This window comes from Heptranchias perlo, chromosome 9 (genome assembly GCF_035084215.1).
Source record: "Heptranchias perlo isolate sHepPer1 chromosome 9, sHepPer1.hap1, whole genome shotgun sequence".
NCBI lineage: Eukaryota > Metazoa > Chordata > Chondrichthyes > Hexanchiformes > Hexanchidae > Heptranchias > Heptranchias perlo.
Window position 1 is genome coordinate 523,664 of NC_090333.1, and position 20,871 is coordinate 544,534.

At 45.7% G+C, this 20,871-nt stretch overlaps 1 protein-coding gene across 5 annotated transcripts in view; it reads left to right on the forward strand.

Moving 5' to 3' along the window:
* Nucleotides 1-20,871, forward strand: part of lrriq3 (leucine rich repeats and IQ motif containing 3) — a 43,018-nt gene that overhangs the window by 8,061 nt on the left and 14,086 nt on the right. For 3 of the 5 annotated variants that reach the window (XM_067989782.1, XM_067989785.1, XM_067989783.1), the window contains exons 2-3: nucleotides 4,505-4,567; nucleotides 8,393-8,671. In XM_067989782.1, coding sequence (XP_067845883.1) covers nucleotides 4,505-4,567; nucleotides 8,393-8,671 — 342 coding nt within the window. Of the gene's footprint in view, nucleotides 1-48; nucleotides 94-4,504; nucleotides 4,568-8,392; nucleotides 8,672-20,871 lie in introns of those variants that run through there. The other 2 variants (XM_067989787.1, XM_067989784.1) reach the window with 2 other exon arrangements.

Genomic DNA, 20,871 nt, shown 5'->3' on the forward strand with positions numbered 1-20,871 from the left:
GTGACGAGGGTGGATTGGTTGGGGCCCAGGCGCGCGCGTGCGCAGTGCCCACAGTGAAGGCGCGCCGTTGTTTCAAACAGCAACCGAGTCATGGTGGGTCCCCGGGGCGGCGCCACTCCGGAAAACACTGAGGCGAGTGTCTCCCTGGCACCCTAACCCTGCTCACTAGCTACTAACCTCAACCCTAACCCTGCTCATCAGCATGCTAACCTCAACCCTAACCCTGCTCATTAGCATGCTAACCTCAACCCTAACCCTGCTCATTAGCATGCTAACCTCAACCCTAACCCTGCTCATTAGCATGCTAACCTCACCCTAACCCTGCTCATCAGCATGCTAACCTCACCCTAACCCTGCTCATCAGCATGCTAACCTCACCCTAACCCTGCTCATCAGCATGCTAACCTCACCCTAACCCTGCTCATTAGCATGCTAACCTCACCCTAACCCTGCTCATCAGCATGCTAACCTCAACCCTAACCCTGCTCATCAGCATGCTAACCTCAACCCTAACCCTGCTTATTAGCATGCTAACCTCAACCCTAACCCTGCTCATTAGCATGCTAACCTCACCCTTAACCCTGCTTATTAGCATGCTAACCTCAACCCTAACCCTGCTCATTAGCATGCTAACCTCACCCTTAACCCTGCTTATTAGCATGCTAACCTCAACCCTAACCCTGCTCATTAGCATGCTAACCTCAACCCTAACCCTGCTCATCAGCATGCTAACCTCAACCCTAACCCTGCTCATTAGCATGCTAACCTCACCCTTAACCCTGCTTATTAGCATGCTAACCTCACCCTTAACCCTGCTTATTAGCATGCTAACCTCACCCTTAACCCTGCTTATTAGCATGCTAACCTCAACCCTAACCCTGCTCATTAGCATGCTAACCTCAACCCTAACCCTGCTCATCAGCATGCTAACCTCAACCCTAACCCTGCTCATTAGCATGCTAACCTCACCCTTAACCCTGCTTATTAGCATGCTAACCTCACCCTTAACCCTGCTTATTAGCATGCTAACCTCACCCTTAACCCTGCTTATTAGCATGCTAACCTCAACCCTAACCCTGCTCATTAGCATGCTAACCTCAACCTTAACCCTGCTTATTAGCATGCTAACCTCACCCTTAACCCTGCTTATTAGCATGCTAACCTCACCCTTAACCCTGCTTATTAGCATGCTAACCTCAAACCTAACCCTGCTCATTAGCATGCTAACCTCACCCTTAACCCTACTTATTAGCATGCTAACCTCAACCTTAACCCTGTTTATTAGCATGCTAACCTCAACCCTAACCCTGCTCATCAGCATGCTAACCTCAACCCTAACTCTGCTTATTAGCATGCTAACCTCACCCTTAACCCTGCTTATTAGCATGCTAACCTCACCCTTAACCCTGCTTATTAGCATGCTAACCTCAACCCTAACTCTGCTTATTAGCATGCTAACCTCACCCTTAACCCTGCTTATTAGCATGCTAACCTCAACCCTAACTCTGCTTATTAGCATGCTAACCTCAACCCTAACTCTGCTTATTAGCATGCTAACCTCAACCCTAACTCTGCTTATTAGCATGCTAACCTCAACCCTAACTCTGCTTATTAGCATGCTAAACTCACCCTTAACCCTGCTCATTAGCATGCTAACCTCAACCCTAACCCTGCTCATTAGCATGCTAACCTCAACCTTAACCCTGCTCATTAGCATGCTAACCTCAACCTTAACCCTGCTCATTAGCAAGCTAAACTCACCCTTAACCCTGCTCGCTGGCTGCTAACCTCACCCTCAACCCTGCTCATTAGCATGCTAAACTCACCCTTAACCCTGCTCATTAGCATGCTAATCTCACCCTTAACCCTGCTCATTAGCATGCTAACCTCACCCTTAACCCTGCTCATTAGCATGCTAACCTCAACCCTAATCCTGCTCATTAGCATGCTAACCTTAACCCTGCTCATTAGCATGCTAACCTCAACCTTAACCCTGCTCATTAGCATGCTAACCTCAACCTTAACCCTGCTCGCTAGCTGCTAACGTCAACCTTAACCCTGCTCATTAGCATGCTAACCTCACCCTTAACCCTGCTCATTAGCATGCTAACCTCACCCTTAACCCTGCTCATTAGCATGCTAACCTCACCCTTAACCCTGCTCATTAGCATGCTAACCTCAACCCTAACCCTGCTCATTAGCATGCTAACCTCAACCTTAACCCTGCTCATTAGCATGCTAACCTTAACCTTAACCCTGCTCATTAGCATGCTAACCTCAACGTTAACCCTGCTCATTAGCATGCTAACCTCAACCCTAACCCTGCTCATTAGCATGCTAACCTCAACCCTAACCCTGCTCATTAGCATGCTAACCTCAACCCTAACCCTGCTCATTAGCTTGCTAACCTCAACCTTAACCCTGCTCATTAGCATGCTAACCTCAACCTTAACTCTGCTCATTAGCATGCTAACCTCAACCTTAACCCTGCTCACTAGCTGCTAACCTCAACCTTAACCCTGCTCACTAGCTGCTAACCTCAACCTTAACCCTGCTCGCTAGCTGCTAACCTCAACCCTAACCCTGCTCATTAGCATGCTAACCTCACCCTTAACCCTGCTCATTAGCATGCTAACCTCAACCCTAACCCTGCTCATTAGCATGCTAACCTCAACCCTAACCCTGCTCATTAGCATGCTAACCTCAACCCTAACCCTGCTCATTAGCATGCTAACCTCAAGCTTAACCCTGCTCATTAGCATGCTAACCTCAACCTTAACCCTGCTCATTAGCATGCTAAACTCACCCTTAACCCTGCTCGCTGGCTGCTAACCTCACCCTCAACCCTGCTCATTAGCATGCTAAACTCACCCTTAACCCTGCTCATTAGCATGCTAATCTCACCCTTAACCCTGCTCATTAGCATGCTAACCTCACCCTTAACCCTGCTCATTAGCATGCTAACCTCAACCCTAATCCTGCTCATTAGCATGCTAACCTTAACCCTGCTCATTAGCATGCTAACCTCAACCTTAACCCTGCTCATTAGCATGCTAACCTCAACCTTAACCCTGCTCGCTAGCTGCTAACCTCAACCTTAACCCTGCTCATTAGCATGCTAACCTCACCCTTAACCCTGCTCATTAGCATGCTAACCTCACCCTTAACCCTGCTCATTAGCATGCTAACCTCACCCTTAACCCTGCTCATTAGCATGCTAACCTCAACCCTAACCCTGCTCATTAGCATGCTAACCTCAACCTTAACCCTGCTCATTAGCATGCTAACCTCAACCTTAACCCTGCTCATTAGCATGCTAACCTCAACGTTAACCCTGCTCATTAGCATGCTAACCTCAACCCTAACCCTGCTCATTAGCATGCTAACCTCAACCTTAACCCTGCTCATTAGCATGCTAACCTCAACCCTAACCCTGCTCATTAGCATGCTAACCTCAACCCTAACCCTGCTCATTAGCATGCTAACCTCAACCCTAACCCTGCTCATTAGCATGCTAACCTCAACCTTAACCCTGCTCATTAGCATGCTAACCTCAACCTTAACTCTGCTCATTAGCATGCTAACCTCAACCTTAACCCTGCTCACTAGCTGCTAACCTCAACCTTAACCCTGCTCACTAGCTGCTAACCTCAACCTTAACCCTGCTCGCTAGCTGCTAACCTCAACTCTAACCCTGCTCATTAGCATGCTAACCTCAACGTTAACCCTGCTCATTAGCATGCTAACCTCAACCCTAACCCTGCTCATTAGCATGCTAACCTCAACCCTAACCCTGCTCATTAGCATGCTAACCTCAACCCTAACCCTGCTCATTAGCATGCTAACCTCAACCTTAACCCTGCTCATTAGCATGCTAACCTCAACCTTAACTCTGCTCATTAGCATGCTAACCTCAACCTTAACCCTGCTCACTAGCTGCTAACCTCAACCTTAACCCTGCTCGCTAGCTGCTAACCTCAACCCTAACCCTGCTCATTAGCATGCTAACCTCACCCTTAACCTTGCTCATTAGCATGCTAACCTCAACCTTAACCCTGCTCATTAGCATGCTAACCTCAACCTTAACCCTGCTCATTAGCATGCTAACCTCAACCTTAACCCTGCTCACTAGCTGCTAACCTCAACCTTAACCCTGCTCATAAGCATGCTAACCTCAACCCTAACTCTGCTCACTAGCTGCTAACCTCAACCCTAACCCTACTCACTGACCCCTAACTTGAGTGTAATGCAATGAGACACCCTAGAGTGTTATGAACTGTAATTAGGGATGGGCAATAAATGCTGGCCTCGCCAGCGACGCCCACATCCCATGAACGAATAAAAAAAATGTGTTCATTGAACTGTGCTTGATGTAACCTGCAAATTGTATAATCTGTACTGTGTATGTTTGCAATGTGATATGACAACTGTATTGTATGTATTGTTGCAAATTTTATGAATAAAGTATATTTTTTGAAAAAAAAACCCTAACCTCTATCCCCAGCCCTCAGCTGTGAGGAGGGAAGATATGTTAGAAGGATCATCAAATGAGGCCATAAGGGTTGAGGTAAGGAACAGTCACACTGCTGGGAGTGTACAATATACCCCCAGTCAGAGGGAGGTAGAAGAGCAAATATGTAGGCAAATTCAGGAAAAGTACAAAAACAGTAGGGCAGTAACACCCTAATATTAACTGGGATACAAACAGTGTGAAGGGAATTGTTAAATTGCTTTCAGGAGAACTTTTTTAGACCGTTGTAGCAAGCCCAACAAGAGAGGGGCAGGTGGAAGGAGTATCAATGGGAGAGCATTTAGATGGTAGTGATCATAACTCAGTTAGATTTAGCTTGGTTATGGAAAAGATGTTAAAGTTCTCAAGTGGGGAAAGGCCAATTTTACTAAGCTGAGAAGTGATTTGGCAAAAATGGGCTGGAAACGGCAACTTGAAGATAAATCAACATCAGAGCAATGGGAGGCATTCAAGGGGGAGATTCAAGAGGTTCAGAGTAGACATGTCCCCACAAAGAAAAAGAGTTGGACTGCCAAATCTAGAGCCCCCTGGTTGTCAAGGAGAATACAGGGTAGGTTAAGACAAAAAAGGAAAGCTTATGTCAGACACCGAGAGCTCAATACTAGGGAAAGCTTAGAGGAGAAAGTGCAGGGGTGCAATTAAAAAGGAAATTAGGAAAGCAAAGAGAGGGCATGAAAAAATATTGGCAAGTAAAATCAAGGAAAACCCAAAGATGTTTTATGAAAAGATTAAGAGCAAGAGGATAACTAAGGAAAGAGTAGGGCCTATTAGAGACCAAAAAGGTAACCTATGTGTGGAGGCAGAAGATGTTGGTATGTTTCTTAATGAATACTTTGCGTCTGTGTTCGCAAAAGAGGGGGACGATGCAGACATTGTAGTTGAGGAGGAAGAGTGTGAAATATTGGATGGGATAAACATAGTGAGAGATAAATATTAAGGGGATTAGCATCTTTGAAAGTAGATAAATCACCAGGCCCGGATGAAATGTATCCCAGGCTTTTAAAAGAGGCAAGGGAGGAAATAGCAGCGGCTCTGACCATCATTTTCCAGTACTTCCTGGCTACAGGCGTGGTGCCAGAGGACTGGAGGACGGCTAACGTTGTATTGTTTAAAAAGGGACCGAGGGATAGACCGAGTAATTACAGGCCAGTCAGTCTAACCTCGGTGGTGGGCAAATTATTGGAAACAATTCTGAAGGACAGGATAAACCGTCACTTAGAAAGGCAAGGATTAATCAAGGACAGTCAGAATGGATTTGTTAAGGGAATGTTGTGTCTGACTAACTTGATTGAATTTTTTGAGGAGGTAACAAGAAGAGTCGATGAGGGTAACACATTTGATGTGGTCTACATGGATTTTAGCAAGGCTTTTGACAAGGTCCCACATGGCAGACTGGTCAAAAAAGTACAAGTCCTTGGGATCCAAGGGAAAGTGACAAGTTGGATCCAAAATTGGCTCAGTGGCAGGAAGCAAAAGGTAATGGTTGAATTTTTGTGACAGGAAGGCTGTTTCCAGTGGGGTTCTGCAGAGCTCAGTACTAGGTCCCTTGCGTTTTGTGGTATGTATTAATGATTTGGACTTAAATGTAGGAGGCATGATTAAGAAGTTTGCAGATGATGCAAAAATTGGCTGTGTGGTTGATAGTGAGGAGGAAAGCTGTAGACTGCAGGAAGATATCAATGGACTGGTCAGGTGGGCAGAAAAGTGGCAAATGAAATTCAATCTGGAGAAGTGTGAGGTAATGCATTTGGGGAGGTCAAACAAGGCAAGGGAATACACAATAAAGGGAGGATACTGAGAGGTGTAGAGGAAGAGAGGGACCTTGGAGTGCATGTCCACAGATCCCTGAAGGTAGCAGATCAGGTAGATAAGATGGTTAAGAAGGTATAAGGGATACTTTCCGTTATTAGCCGTGGCATTGAATATAAAAGCAGGGAGGTTATGCTAGAACTGTATAAAACACTAGTTAGACCACAGCTTGAGTACTGCGTACAGTTCTGGTCACCACATTACAGGAAGGATGTAATTGCACTAGAGAGGGTACAGAGGAGATTTACGAGGATGTTGCCAGGACTGGAGAATTTTAGCTATGAGGAAGGATTGGATAGGCTGAGGTTGTTTTCTTTGGAATAAAGGAGGCTGAGGGGTGATTTAATTGAGGTACAAAATTATAAAGAGCCTAGATAGAGTAGATAGGAAGGACCTATTTCCCTTAGCAGAGAGGTCAATAACCAGGGGGCATAGATTTAAAGTGATTGGTAGAAGGATTAGAGGGGAGCTGAGGAAACAAATTTTCACCCAGAGGGTGGTGTGGGTCTGGAACTCACTGCCTGAAAGGGTGGTAGGGGCAGAAACCCTCATCACATTTAAAAAGTACTTGGATATGCACTTGAAGTGACATAACCTACAAGGCCATGGACCAAGTGCTGGTAAGTGGGATTAGGCTGGGTGGCTCATTTTCGGTCGGCACGGACATGATGGGCCGAATGACCTCCATCTGTGCCGTAAATTTTCTATGATTCACTCATGGTCACCAACCACTAACCCCTAACCTCAATCCCCACCCCTGGTCACTAATCCCAACCCTAGTCACTAACCCCACTATGAAGCATAATTTACTCCCCTTTGTATTGCAACCCCTGAGATAAAAGCCAACATTCCATTAGCCTCTTTGTACTTGTGCATTAGCTTTTAGTGATTTGTACACCTGGTCACCCAAATCCCTTTGCTCCTCCATGGTTCTTAGTCTCTCGCCATTAACAAATTATCCGAATTGTCACTCTTGGATGACCTCACTGTTCCTCACATTAAGTTCCAACTGCCACAGTTTTGCCAACTCATTTAATTTATGTCCCTTTGTAACTTCCTGCTCCCATTTGCACCACTTACAGTGCATCCTAATACATTTTCAAACTAGTAAAAAATAGAGAAGGAAAGAACTTGCATTTATATAGCACCTTTCACAGCCGCAGAATCTCCAAAAGTGTCTCATAGCCAGTGAAGTACTTTTGAAGTGTAATCACTGGTGTAATGTAGGCAAATGCTGCAGCCAATTTGCGCACAGCAAGTTCCCACAAACAGCAATGTGATAATGACCAGATCATCTGTTTTTTAGTGATGTTGGTTGAGGGATAAATGTTGACCAGGACAACGGAGAGAACTCCCCTGCTCTTCTTTGAAAGAGTGGCTGTGGGATCTTTTACATCCACCTGACAGGGCAGACGGGGCCTCGATTTAACGTCGCATCTGAAAGACGTCACCTCCAACAGTGCAGCACTCTCTCAGTACTGCACTGGGAGTGTCAGTCTGGATTATGTTCTTTTTTAAAAGAGAAAGGAGGGAAGGGAGACATACTTTGTACAGAAAATACTCTCAATAGCCTCTCCATTTATTCTGGTCATAGTAGCATTTTTTTCTTGACCCTGAGATGAGCTTCTGACCCCATATCTGTTCCATCACCAAGACCGCCTACTTCCACCTATGTAACATCGCCCGTCTCCACTCCTGCCTCAGCTTATCTGCTGTTGAAACCCTCCAATTCTGGCCTCTTGCGCATCTTCGATTTCATCTCTCCACCATTGACGGCTGTGCCTCCTGCTGGCTAGGCCCTAAGCTCTGGAATTCCCTCCCTAAACCTCTCCACCTTTCCACCTCTCCTCCTTTAAGACTCTTCTTAAAACCTACCTCTTTAACCAAGCTTTTGGTCACCTATCCTAATATCTCCTTATGTGTCAAATTTTGCATGTCTATGCTCCTGTGAAGCGCCTTGGGATATTTTACTATGTTATAGGTGCTATATGAATGCAAGTTGTTGTTTTCAGCCTTCTCCCTCACTCTCTAATGATATTGTCTATCCCACAGATCTCCACAGGTATGAAACATTTAGTAGACGTCAATCTCCTTGTGTCTCCTTCAAAATCATTAATCCTGTTGCACGGAGAGATGGACCGTATATACAAAGAGAAGAAACTGGAAGAGATTGTGGTCGTAAACTTGTCCAGACATTGTCTGATAAACCTGGGCTACTTGACCAATTGCCCTGCTCTGAGGATTTGCATCCTGTCCAAGAATTACATCACTAAAATTGATGCTCTCGCATTCTGTCCAAATTTAATCAAACTGGATCTCCATGGAAACCATGTAAGTGACGCAGAAGGTGTGCTAAATAAAACAGATGACACACCATCGAAAATCTAAGAATCTGACAGATCTGTGTCCTGAATGTTAAATTTTTGTAGTAACAATACAGTACAGTACAATACAGTAAGAGCTACTGGGTGAGTCTCATTGCAGTCTGTGTGAAGGTGGGTTGTCGAAAGAACTCGCGCCTCATTGTGTTCTCTTTACATTCCAAAGCACTTGACAAGCAATGCATTACTTTTTAAGGGCAGTTACTATGGAGAATTAACAGGAGGGAGAAAGTCTGCCCAGACAGCCCAGTGCTCCAGAGTAGAAAGGCATGGTTTGGCACCTTTGATTTTCAAATTAGTGAACTCTGCTCTCAGCTGTGTTATCTGGGAACAAGTTGAGTGGAAGCTTATGCTTAGGGGGAGGAATTACATAGAATTTACAGAACAGAAACAGGCCATTCAGCCCAACCAGTCTATGCTGGTGTTTATGCTCCACACGAGCCTCCTCCCACTCTATTTAATTCATCTCACCCTATCAGCATCACCTTCTATTCCTATCTCCCTCATGTACTTATCTAACTTCCCTTTAAATGCATCTATGCTATTCGCCTTAACTACTCCTTGTGGTAGCGAGTTCCACGTTCTAACCACTCTCTGGGTAAAGAAGTTTCACCTGAATTCGCTATTGGATTTATTAGTGACTATCTTATATTTATGACCCCTAGTTTAGGTCTCCCCCACAAGTGGAAACACCTTCTCTACCCTATCAAACCCATTCATAATTTTAAAGATCTCCAAACAGCCTTCTTTTCAGTAGAGAAAAGAGCCCCAGCTCTTTCAGTCTTTCCTGATAATTAGTGTCTTTCCTGGAAGAGAAAATTGCAAGGCAGCTCACCTGCCTCATGAGTGGTATTCTCCTCCCACTGCCAGGTGGGTGAGGGGCACCACCTGGGGTGGTAATGCAGCAAACCAGAAGGTCCCAGCTGTGGCTCCTGGCCTTTGCTGGGTTATGTGATCTAAACAGGGTCAGCAGTAGACCCAGCATCAGGGCTTATGTCCTAAGCGGATATCAAGTAACAGTCTCGGTAATATACACTCAAATTTAATTGTTCTTGCGCTATGAGGTTGATTTCATGTCGGACAGGAGGAGCTCGGTGTTAGCAAGCTCTGCGTTGAGACTAATATCTTGGCAAAAGTCTCCACACAAAGGTCTCTGGTGGTCTTTCTGGCCTCTTGCGCATCCCCAATTTCCATCGCTCCACCATTGGCGGCCGTGCCTTCAGCTGCCTAGGCCCTAAGCTCTGGAATTCCCTCCCTAAACCTCTCCGCCTCTCTACCTCTCCTCCTTTAAGACGCTCCTTAAATCACCACCTCTTTGACCAAAGCTTTTGGTCACCTGCCCTAATATCTCCTTATGTGGCTCGGTGTAAAACCTTTGACTGTTAACGCTCCTGTGGAGCACCTTGGGACATTTTGCTACGTTAAAGGTGCTATATAAATGTCAGTTGTTGTTGTTAATCAGAGGGCAGAAAATGAAGTGAGGACATTCCACTGTACCGTCACAAATCTTTGCATTGTCGTAATCCACAAGCGTTTGAGAACTGGGCTCCTGCTTGTTTAATAACACAACCAATAAGAATGCTTTTGTTTCTAATTTAGAAAAATGTGGATATGTCGGCAGGGTGAAATTGGTCTTCGCCAGAAACAGGCTCATAGCAACTCACACCTGATTTTCTTCTCCACTGATTCGCTATGAGCCTGTTTCACGCTACAGACCCATTTCACTCCTGTTGCTTTAAAAGGGAATGGGGAAGGGGCAGGGGAATAGGACTGCGGGAGAAAAATAAAGAACTTGCATTTATATAGCGCCTTTCATGTCCCTCGGTCTTGTCTCAAAGTGCTTCACAGCCATTGAATTACTTTGAAATGTAGTGTTTTGTACGTAAACGCGGCAGCCAATTTGCACACAGCAAGGTCCCGCGAACAGCAAATGAATGAATGACCATTTAATCTGTTGGTTTGAGGGATGAATGTTGGCCAGGACACTGGGAGAACTCCTTGCTCCTCTCCGAATAGTACCATAGGAGTCTTTTACATCCACCTGACCAGGCAGTCAGGATCTCAGTTTAATCATAGAAATTTACGGCACAGAAGGAGGCCATTCGGCCCATCGTGTCTGTGCTGGCTGAAAAAGACCTATCATGCCTAATCTCACTTTCCAGCACTTTGTCTGTAGCCTGGTAGGTTACGGCACTTCAAGTGCACATCCAAGTACCCTTTAAATGCGATGAGGGTTTCTGCTTCTACCACCCTTTCAGGCAGTGAGTTCCAAACCCCCACCACCCTCCGGGTGAAAAAATTTCTCCTCAACTCCCCTCCAATCCTTCTACCAATCACTTTAAATCTGTATCCCCTGTTTATTGACCTCTCTGCTAAGGGAAATAGGTCCTTCCTATCCACTCTATCTAGGCCCCTCATAATTTTATACACCTCAATTAAATCTCCGTTAGATTAAATTAAATCTCTGTTCCAAAGAAAACAACCCAAGCCTATCCAATCTTTCCTCATAGCTAAAATTCTCCAGGCTTGGCAACATCCTCGTAAATCTCCTCTGTACCCTCTCTAGTGCAATCTCATCTTTCCTGTAATGTGGTGACCAGAACTGTACACTGTGGTCTAACTAGTGTTTTATACAGTTCGAGCATAACCTCCCTGCTCTTCTTTCTATGCCATTGCTAATAAGGGAAAGTATCCCATATGCCTTCTTAACCACCTTATCTACCTGTCCTGCTATGTTCAGGTATATGTGGACATGCACTCCAAGGTCCCTCTGTTCCTCTACACTTCTCAGTGTATTCCCTTGCCTTGTTTGCCCTCCCCAAATGCATTATTTCACACTTCTCCGGATTGAATTCCATTTGCCACTTTTCTGCCCACCTGACCTGTCCATTGATATCTTCCTGCAGACTACAGCTTTCCTCCTCATTATCAACCATACGGCCAATTTTTGTATCAACTGCAAACTTCTTAATCACGCCCCCTACATTTAAGTCTAAATCATTGATATATACCACAAAAAGCAAGGGATCTAGTACTGAGCCCTGCGGAGCACCACTGGAAACAGCCTTCCACTCACAGAAACACCCATCGGCCATTACCCTTTGCTTCCTGCCACCGAGCCAATTTTGGATTCAACTTGCCACTTTCCCTTGGATCCCATGGGCTTTTACTTTTCTGACCAGTCTTCCATGTGGGATCTTGTCAAAAGTCTTGCTAAAATCCATGTAGACTACATCAAACGGGTTACCCTCATCGACCCTCCTTGTTACCGCCTCAAAAAATTCAATCAAGTTTAACATCTCATTTGAACATCATCCGAAAGACAGCACCTCCAATAGTGCAGCTCTCCCCCGGTACTACACTGGAGTGTCAGCATGGATTCTGTGCTCAAGTCCCGGTGTGGGGCTTGGGCTCGAACCCATAACCCTCCGACTCAGAGGCAAAAATGTGGCCAAGTGGTCTCTTTCAGAGAGCTGGCACAGGCAGAATGGGTCAAATGGCCTCCTTATGTGCTATAAAATTCTATGAAACAAAATGGACAAAAAAAATCGTCTTTATGGCTGAGTGATTTTTCAGTTCAAGCAGCAATATGCCTTCAGATAAGGTTCCTTTTAATGCAGTGTCATATGTAATTAAGGTAGAATCATAGAGCACAGAAGGAGGCCATTTGGCCCATCGAGTCCATGCCGGCTCCATGCAAGAGCAATCCAGCTAGTCCCACTCGCCTACCCCATTCCTGTAGCCCTGCAAATTTTTTCCTTTCAAGTACTTATCCAATTGAAGGCTATGATTGAATCTGCCTCCACCACCCTCTCGGGCAGTGCATTCCAGATCCTAACCACTCGCTGTGTAAAAAACGTTTTTCCTCATGTCACCTTTGGTTCTTTTGCCAATCACCTTAAATCTATGCACTCTGGTTCTTGACCCTTCTGCCAATGGGAATAGTTTCTCTCTATCTACTCTGTCTAGACCTTTCATGATTTTGAATACCTCTATCAAATCTCCTCGCAACCGTCTCTGTTCCAAGGAGAACAACCCCAGCTTCTCCTGTCTATCCACGCAACTAAAGTCCCTCATCCCTGGAATCATTCTAGTAGATCTCTTCTGCACCGTCTCTAAGGCCTTCACATCCTTCCTAAAGTGCGGTACCCAGAACTGGACACAATACTTTGGTTGTGGCCGAACCAGTGTTTTATAAAGATTCATCATGACTTCCTTACTTTTGTACTCTCTGCCTCTATTTATAAAGTCCAGGATCCCGCATGATTTTTTAACAGCTTTCTCAATTTGCCCTGCCACCTTCAATGATTTGTGCACTTTTATCCCCAGATCTCTGTTCCTGTACCCCTTTTAGAATTGTGCCCTCTAGTTTATATTGCCTCTCCTCGTTCTTCCTACTGAAATGTATCACTTCGCATTTTTCTGCGTTAAATTTCATCTGCCACGTGTCCGCCCATTCCACCAGCCTGTCTATATCCTCTTGAAGTTTATCACTATCCTCCTCACTGTTCACTATCTTTCCAAGTTTCATGTCACCTGCAAATTTTGAAATTGTGCCCTGTACACCCAAGTCCAAGTCACTGATATATATCAAGAAAACAATGGTCCCAGCACCGACCCCTGGGGAACACCACTGTACACCTCCCTCCAGTCCGAAAAACAACCATTCACCACTACTCTCTGTTTCCTGTCCCTTAGCCAATTCTGTATCCATGTTGCTACTGCCCCCTTTATTCCATGGGCAAGCTTACCATGAGGTACTTTATCAAACGCTATTTGAAAGTCCATCTACACCATATCAACTGCTTAGCCCTCATCTACCCTCTCTGGTACCTCATCAAAAAACTTTATCAGGTTAGGGAAGGAAACCTGCCGTCCTTACCCGGTCTGGCCCATATGTGACTCCAGACCCACAGCAATGTGGTTGATTCTTAATTGCCCTCTTAAATGGCCTAGCAAGCCACTCAGTTGTAAAATCTTGCTAAAAAAAGTCACAATAAGAATAAAACCAGACGGACCATCCGGCATCGGACCACTAGGCACCGGACACCACAAAGGCAAACCAAGCCCAGTCGACCCTGCAAACTCCTCCTCACTAACATCTGGGGACTTGTGCCAAAATTGGGAGAGCTGTCCCACAGACTAGTCAAATGTAAACAATCTTACAACACCAAGTTATAGTCCAACAATTTTATTTGAAAAATGAAAAATTGTTGGACTATAACTTGGTGTTGTAAGATTGTTTACATTTGTCAACCCCAGTCCATCACCGGCATCTCCACATCCCAGACTAGTCAAGCAGCAGCCTGACAAAGCCATACTCACAGAATCATACCTTTCAGCCAATGTCCCAGACTCTTCCATCACCATCCCTGGGTATGTCCTGTCCCATCAGCAGGACAGACCCACCAGAGGTGGTGGTACAGTGATATACAGTCAGGAGGGAGTGGCCCTGGGAGTCCTCAACATTAACTCTGGACCCCATGAAATCTCATGGCATCAGGTCAAACATGGGCAAGGAAACCTCCTGCTGATTACCACCTACCGCCCTCCCTCAGCTGATGAATCAGTCCTCCTCCATGTTGAATACCACTTGGAGGAAGCACTGAGGGTAGCAAGGGCACAGAATGTACTCTGAGTGGGGGACTTCAATGTCCATCACCAAGAGTGGCTCGGTAGCACCACTACTGACTGAGCTGGCGGAGTCCCAAAGGACATAGCTGCCAGACTGGGCCTGCGGCAGGTGGTGAGTGAATCAACACGAGGGAAAAACTTACTTGATCTCGTCCTCACCAATCTACCTGTCGCAGATGCATCTGTCCATGACAGTATTGGTAGGAGTGACCGCCGCACAGTCCTCGTGGAGACGAAGTCCCGTCTTCGCACTGAGGACACCATCCAACGTGTTGTGTGGCACTACCACCGTGCTAAATGGGATAGATTCAGAACAGATCTAGCAGCTCAAAACTGGGCATCCATGAGGCACTGTGGGACATCAGAAGCAGCAGAATTGTATTCCAGCACAATCTGTAACCTCATGGCCCGGCATATTCCTCACTCTACCATTAGCAAAAAGCCAGGGGATCAACCCTGGTTTAAGGAGGAGTGTAGAAGAGCATGCCAGGAGCAGCACCAGGCGTATCTAAAAATGAGGTGCCAACCTGGTGAAGCCAAAACTCAGGACTACATGCATGCTAAACAGCGGAAGCAACATGCTATAGACAGAGCTAAGCGATTCCACAACCAACGGATCAGATCAAAGCTTTGCAGTCCTGCCACATCCAGTCGTGAATGGTGGTGGACAATTAAACAACTAACGGGAGGAGGAGGCTCTGCAAACATCCCCATCCTCAACGATGGCGGAGTCCAGCACGTGAGTGCAAGAGACAAGGCTGAAGCATTTGCAACCATCTTCAGGTAGAAGTGCCGAGTGGATGATCCATCTCGGCCGTCTCCTGATATCCCCACCATTACAGAAGCCAGTCTTCAGCCAATTCGATTCACTTCGCGTGATATCAAGAAACGGCTGAGTGCACTGGATACAGCAAAGGCTATGGGCCCCGACAATATCCCGGCTGTAGTGCTGAAGACTTGTGCTCCAGAACTAGCTGCGCCTCGAGCCAAGCTGTTCCAGGACAGCTACAACACTGGCATTTACCCGACAATGTGGAAAATTGCCCAGGTATGTCCTGTCCACAAAAAGCAGGACAAATCCAATCCGGACAATTACTGCCCCATCAGTCTACTCTCGATCATCAGCAAAGTGATGGAAGGTGTCGTCGACAGTGCTATCAAGTGGCATTTACTCACCAATAACCTGCTCACCGATGCTCAGTTTGGGTTCCGCCAGGACCACTCGGCTCCAGACCTCATTACAGCCTTGGTCCAAACATGGACAAAAGAGCTGAATTCTAGAGGTGAGGTGAGAGTGACTGCCTTTGACATCAAGGCAGCATTTGACCGAGAGTGGCACCAAGGAGCCCAAGTAAAATTGAAGTCAATGGGAATCAGGGGGAAAACTCTCCAGTGGCTGGAGTCATACCTAGCACAAAGGAAGATGGTAGTGGTTGTTGGAGGCCAATCATCTCAGCTCCAGGACATTGCTACAGGAGTTCCTCAAGGCAGTGTCCTAGGCCCAACCATCTTCAGCTGCTTCATCAATGACCTTCCGTCCATCATAGGGTCAGAAATGGGGATGTTCGCTGATGATTGCACAGTGTTCAGTTCCATTCGCAACCCCTCAAATAATGAAGCAGTCCGAGCCCGCATGCAGCAAGACCTGGACAACATCCAGGCTTGGGCTCATAAGTGGCAAGTGCCAGGCAATGACCATCTCCAACAAGAGAGAGTCTAACCACCTCCCCTTGACATTCAACGGCATTACCATCGCCGAATCCCCCACCATCAACATCCTGGGGGTCACCATTGACCAGAAATTTAACTGGACCAGCCATATAAATACTGTGGCTACAAGAGCAGGTCAGTGGCTGGGTATTCTGCGGCGAGTGACTCACCTCCTGACTCCCCAAAGCCTTTCCACCATCTACAAGGCACAAGTCAGGAGTGTGATGGAATACTCTCCACTTGCCTGGATGAGTGCAGCTCCAACAACATTTAAGAAGCTCAACACCATCCAGGACAAAGCAACCCGCTTGATTGGCACCCCATCCACCACCCTAAACATTCACTCCCTTCACCACCGATGCACAGTGGCTGCAGTGTGTACCATCCACAGGATGCACTGCAGCAACTCACCAAGGCTTCTTCGACAGCACCTCCCAAACCCGTGACCTCTACCACCTAGAAGGACAAGAGCAGCAGGTACATGGGAACAGCACCACCTGCACGTTCCCCTCCAAGTCACACACCATCCTGACTTGGAAATATATTGCCGTTCCTTCATCGTCGCTGGGTCAAAATCCTGGAACTCCCTTCCTAACAGCACTGTGGGAGAACCTTCACCACACGGACTGCAGCGGTTCAAGAAGGCGGCTCACCACCACCTTCTCGAGGGCAATTAGGGATGGGCAATAAATGCCGGCCTCGCCAGCGACGCCCACATCCCATGAACGAATAAAAAAAAGTTAAGAGTGGCAGGGCTATAGTGATAGGGGATTCAATTGTAAGGGGAACAGATAGGCGTTTCTGCGGCCGCAATCGTGACTCCAGGATGGTATGTTGCCTCCCTGGTGCTAGGGTCAAGGATGTCATGGAGCGGCTGCAGGGCATTCTGGAGGGGGAGGGTGAACAGCCAGTAGTCGTGGTCCATATTGGTACCAACATAGGTAAAAAAAGGGATGAGGTCCTGCAAGGTGAATTTAAGAAGTTAGGAGATAAATTAAAAAGCAGGACTTCAAAGGTAGTGATCTCAGGATTACTACCGGTGCCACATGCTGGTGAGCATAGGAACAGGAGAATAGACCGGATGAATGTGTGGCTGCAGGGATGGTGTAGGAGGGAGGGATTTAGATTCCTGGGATATTGGGACCGGTTCTGGGGAAGGTGGGACCTGTACAAGCTGGACGGGTTACACCCGAGCAGGACCGGGACCAATGTCCTCGCGGGGGTGTTTGCTAGTGCTGTTGGGGAAGGTTTAAGCTAGAGTGGCAGGGGGATGGGAACCTGAGCGGGGAGTCAGAAGGGAGTAAAGTAGAGAGCAGCAAGAGAGGGGAAGACCCGGGGAAATTTACAATACAAATAGTACAAACAGTTGTTCAAGAACAAGTGAAAGGGAAAAGCGTAGAGCAGCAGAAACAAAGTGTACATTAGGAACTACAGATAAAGTGAAAACTAGAGGGCGTAAGGCAATTAACCCAGCATCAAAGCTGAAGGTCAGGCTAGGGTGTGTGGCCCAACTAAGAGTTCTGTATACAAATGCACGGAGTATAAGGAATAAATTAAATGAACTACAGGTTCAAATTCAAATTGGAGGGTATGACATGATAGCTATTATGGAGACATGGCTGCAGGATGGTCAGGATTGGGAACTAAATATACCAGGTTATAAGATCTATAGGAGTTATAGAGAAAATGGAAGAGGGGGAGGAGCAGCCTTAATGATAAGAGATGAAATCACTTCAATGATAAAGGAGGATATAACGAGAGGTAAGCAGCCAACAGAGACCTTATGGATTGAATTGAGAAATAGGAAAGGATCTAAGACTATAGTGGGAGTTGTGTATAGGACCCCTGGCAGCAGCTCTGAAGTGCTAGATTGTATAAATGCAGAGATTAGACAAGCATGTAACAAAGGCATAGTGGTCTTAATGGGGGACTTTAACCTTCACATAGATTGGGAAAAGCAGACTAGCAGCTGTCAGAAAGGTAGTGAATTTCTTGAGTGTGTCCGGGATAGTTTTCTACAGCAGTATATCCTAGAGGCAACAAGGGGGCAAGCCATGCTCGATTTAGTAATGAGTAATGAACCAGATTTAGTTAACGGCTTAACTGTGCGTGAACTTCTATCCAAAAGTGATCATAATATGATCGAGTTCAATGTAGTGTTTGAAAGGGAAAAAAGTGAATCAGCTGCTAAGATTCCAGACTTGGGCAAGGCCGACTTCAATGGGATGAGACAGAGACTGTCCACAGTAAACTGGGCAAATCTGTTAATGGGTAAAACGACTGATGAACAGTGGGAAATGTTTAAAGAAACATTTAACGTGATACAGAATCGGTTTATACCCCTAAGGGGCAAAAACTCTACTTGCCAAAAAAAACAGCCATGGACAACTAAAGAGGTAAGGGACAGTATAAGACATAAGGAAAGGGCATACAAAAAGGCAAAAAATGGCACAGATCCTGGCGAATGGGAAAGATACAAAGATCAACAAAGGGTCACAAAACAGATAGTAAGAGCTACAAAAAGAGAGTATGAAAAGAAACTCGCAAGGGATATCAACATCAATACAAAGAACTTTTATAGTTATATTAGGAAAAAGAGGGTGGTCAGGAGCAGTGTTGGCCCCTTAAAAACTGAAAGTGGGGATATTGTCATTGACAATGGGGAAATGGCAGACATGTTGAACAATTACTTTGCCTCAGTATTTACAGTCGAAAAAGAGGATAGCATGCCGGAAATCCCAAGAAAACTTATATTGAATCGGGGACAGGGACTCGATAAAATTAACATAAGTAAAGCAACAGTAATGAAGAAAATAATAGCACTAGAGAGTGACAAATCCCCAGGACCAGATGGTTTTCATCCCAGGGTTTTAAAGGAAGTAGGTGAGCACATTGTGGATGCCCTAACTATAATCTTTCAAAGTTCTCTCGATTCAGGAACTGTCCCTCTGGATTGGAAAATTGCACATGTCACTCCGCTTTTTAAGAAAGGAGAGAGAGGGAAACCGGGGAATTATAGACCAGTTAGCCTAACATCTGTTGTGGGGAAAATGCTGGAGTCTATAATTAAGGATAGGGTGACTGAACACCTCGAGAATTTTCAGTTTATCAGAGAGAGCCAGCATGGATTTGTGAAAGGTAGGTCGTGCTTGACAAACCTGATTGAATTTTTTGAAGAGGTGACTAAAGTAGTGGACAGGGGAATGTCAATGGATGTTATTTGTATGGACTTCCAGAAGGCATTTGATAAGGTCCCACATAAGAGACTGTTAGCTAAGATAGAAGCCCATGGAATCGAGGGAAAAGTACGGACTTGGTTAGGAAGTTGGCTGAGCGAAAGGCGACAGAGAGTAGGGATAATGGGAAGGTACTCACAATGGCAGGATGTGACTAGTGGAGTCCCGCAGGGATCTGTCTTGGGGCCTCAATTATTCACAATATTTATTAACGACTTAGATGAAGGCATAGAAAATCTCATATCTAAGTTTGCCGATGACACAAAGATTGGTGGCATTGTAAGCAGTGTCGATGAAAACATAAAATTACAAAGCGATATTGATAGATTAGGTGAATCGGCAAAACTGTGGCAAATCGAATTCAGTGTAGACAAATGTGAGGTCATCCACTTTGGATCAAAAAAGGATAGAACAGGGTACTTTCTAAATGGTAAAAAGTTAAAAACAGTGGATGTCCAAAGGGACTTCGGGGTTCAGGTACATAGATCATTGAAGTGTCATGAACAGGTGCAGAAAATAATCAATAAGGCTAATGGAATGCTGGCCTTTATATCTAGAGGACTGGAGTACAAGGGGGCAGAAGTTATGCTGCAGCTATACAAAACCCTGGTTAGACCGCATCTGGAGGACTGTGAGCAGTTCTGGGCACCGCACCTTCGGAAGGACATATTGGCCTTGGAGGAGTGCAGCGTAGGTTTACTAGAATGATACCCGGACTTCAAGGGTTAAGTTATGAGGAGAGATTACACAAATTGGGGTTGTTTTCTCTCGCGTTTCGAAGGTTAAGGGGTGATCTGATCGAAGTTTATAAGATATTAAGGGGAACAGATAGGGTGGATCGAGAGAAACTATTTCCGCTGGTTGGGGATTTTAGGAGTAGGGGGCACAGTCTAAAAATTAGAGCCAGACCTTTCAGGAGCGAGATTAGAAAACATTTCTACACACAAAGGGTTGTAGAAGTTTGGAACTCTCTTCCGCAAACGGCAATTGATACCAGCTCAATTGCTACATTTAAATCTGAGATCGATAGCTTTTTGGCAACCAAAGGTATTAAGGGATATGGGCCAAAGGCAGGTATATGGAGTTAGATCACGGATCAGCCATGATCTTATCAAATGGCGAAGCAGGCAGGAGGGGCTGATTGGCCTACTCCTGTTTCTATGTTCCTATGTTCCTAAACATGATTTGCCTTTAACAAATCCGTGCTGGCTTTCCCTAAACAATCCACACTCGTCCAAGTGACTGTTAATTCTGTCCCGGATTATCGTTTCTAAAAATTTCCCACCAGCAAGGTTGAACTGACTGGCCAATAGTTGCTGGGTTTATCCTTACACCCTTTATTGAACAAGGGTGTAACATTTGAAATTCTCCAGTCCTCTGGCACCACCCCCGTATCTCAGGATGTTTGGAAGATTGTGGCCATTATCTCCACAATTTTCACCCATACTTCCCTCACTCACCTAGGATGCATCCCATCTGGACTGGGTGACTTATCTACTTATCTACTTTATCTACTTTAAGTACAGCTAGCCTTTCTATCAATTTTTAGCCCATCCAGTATCTCAACTAT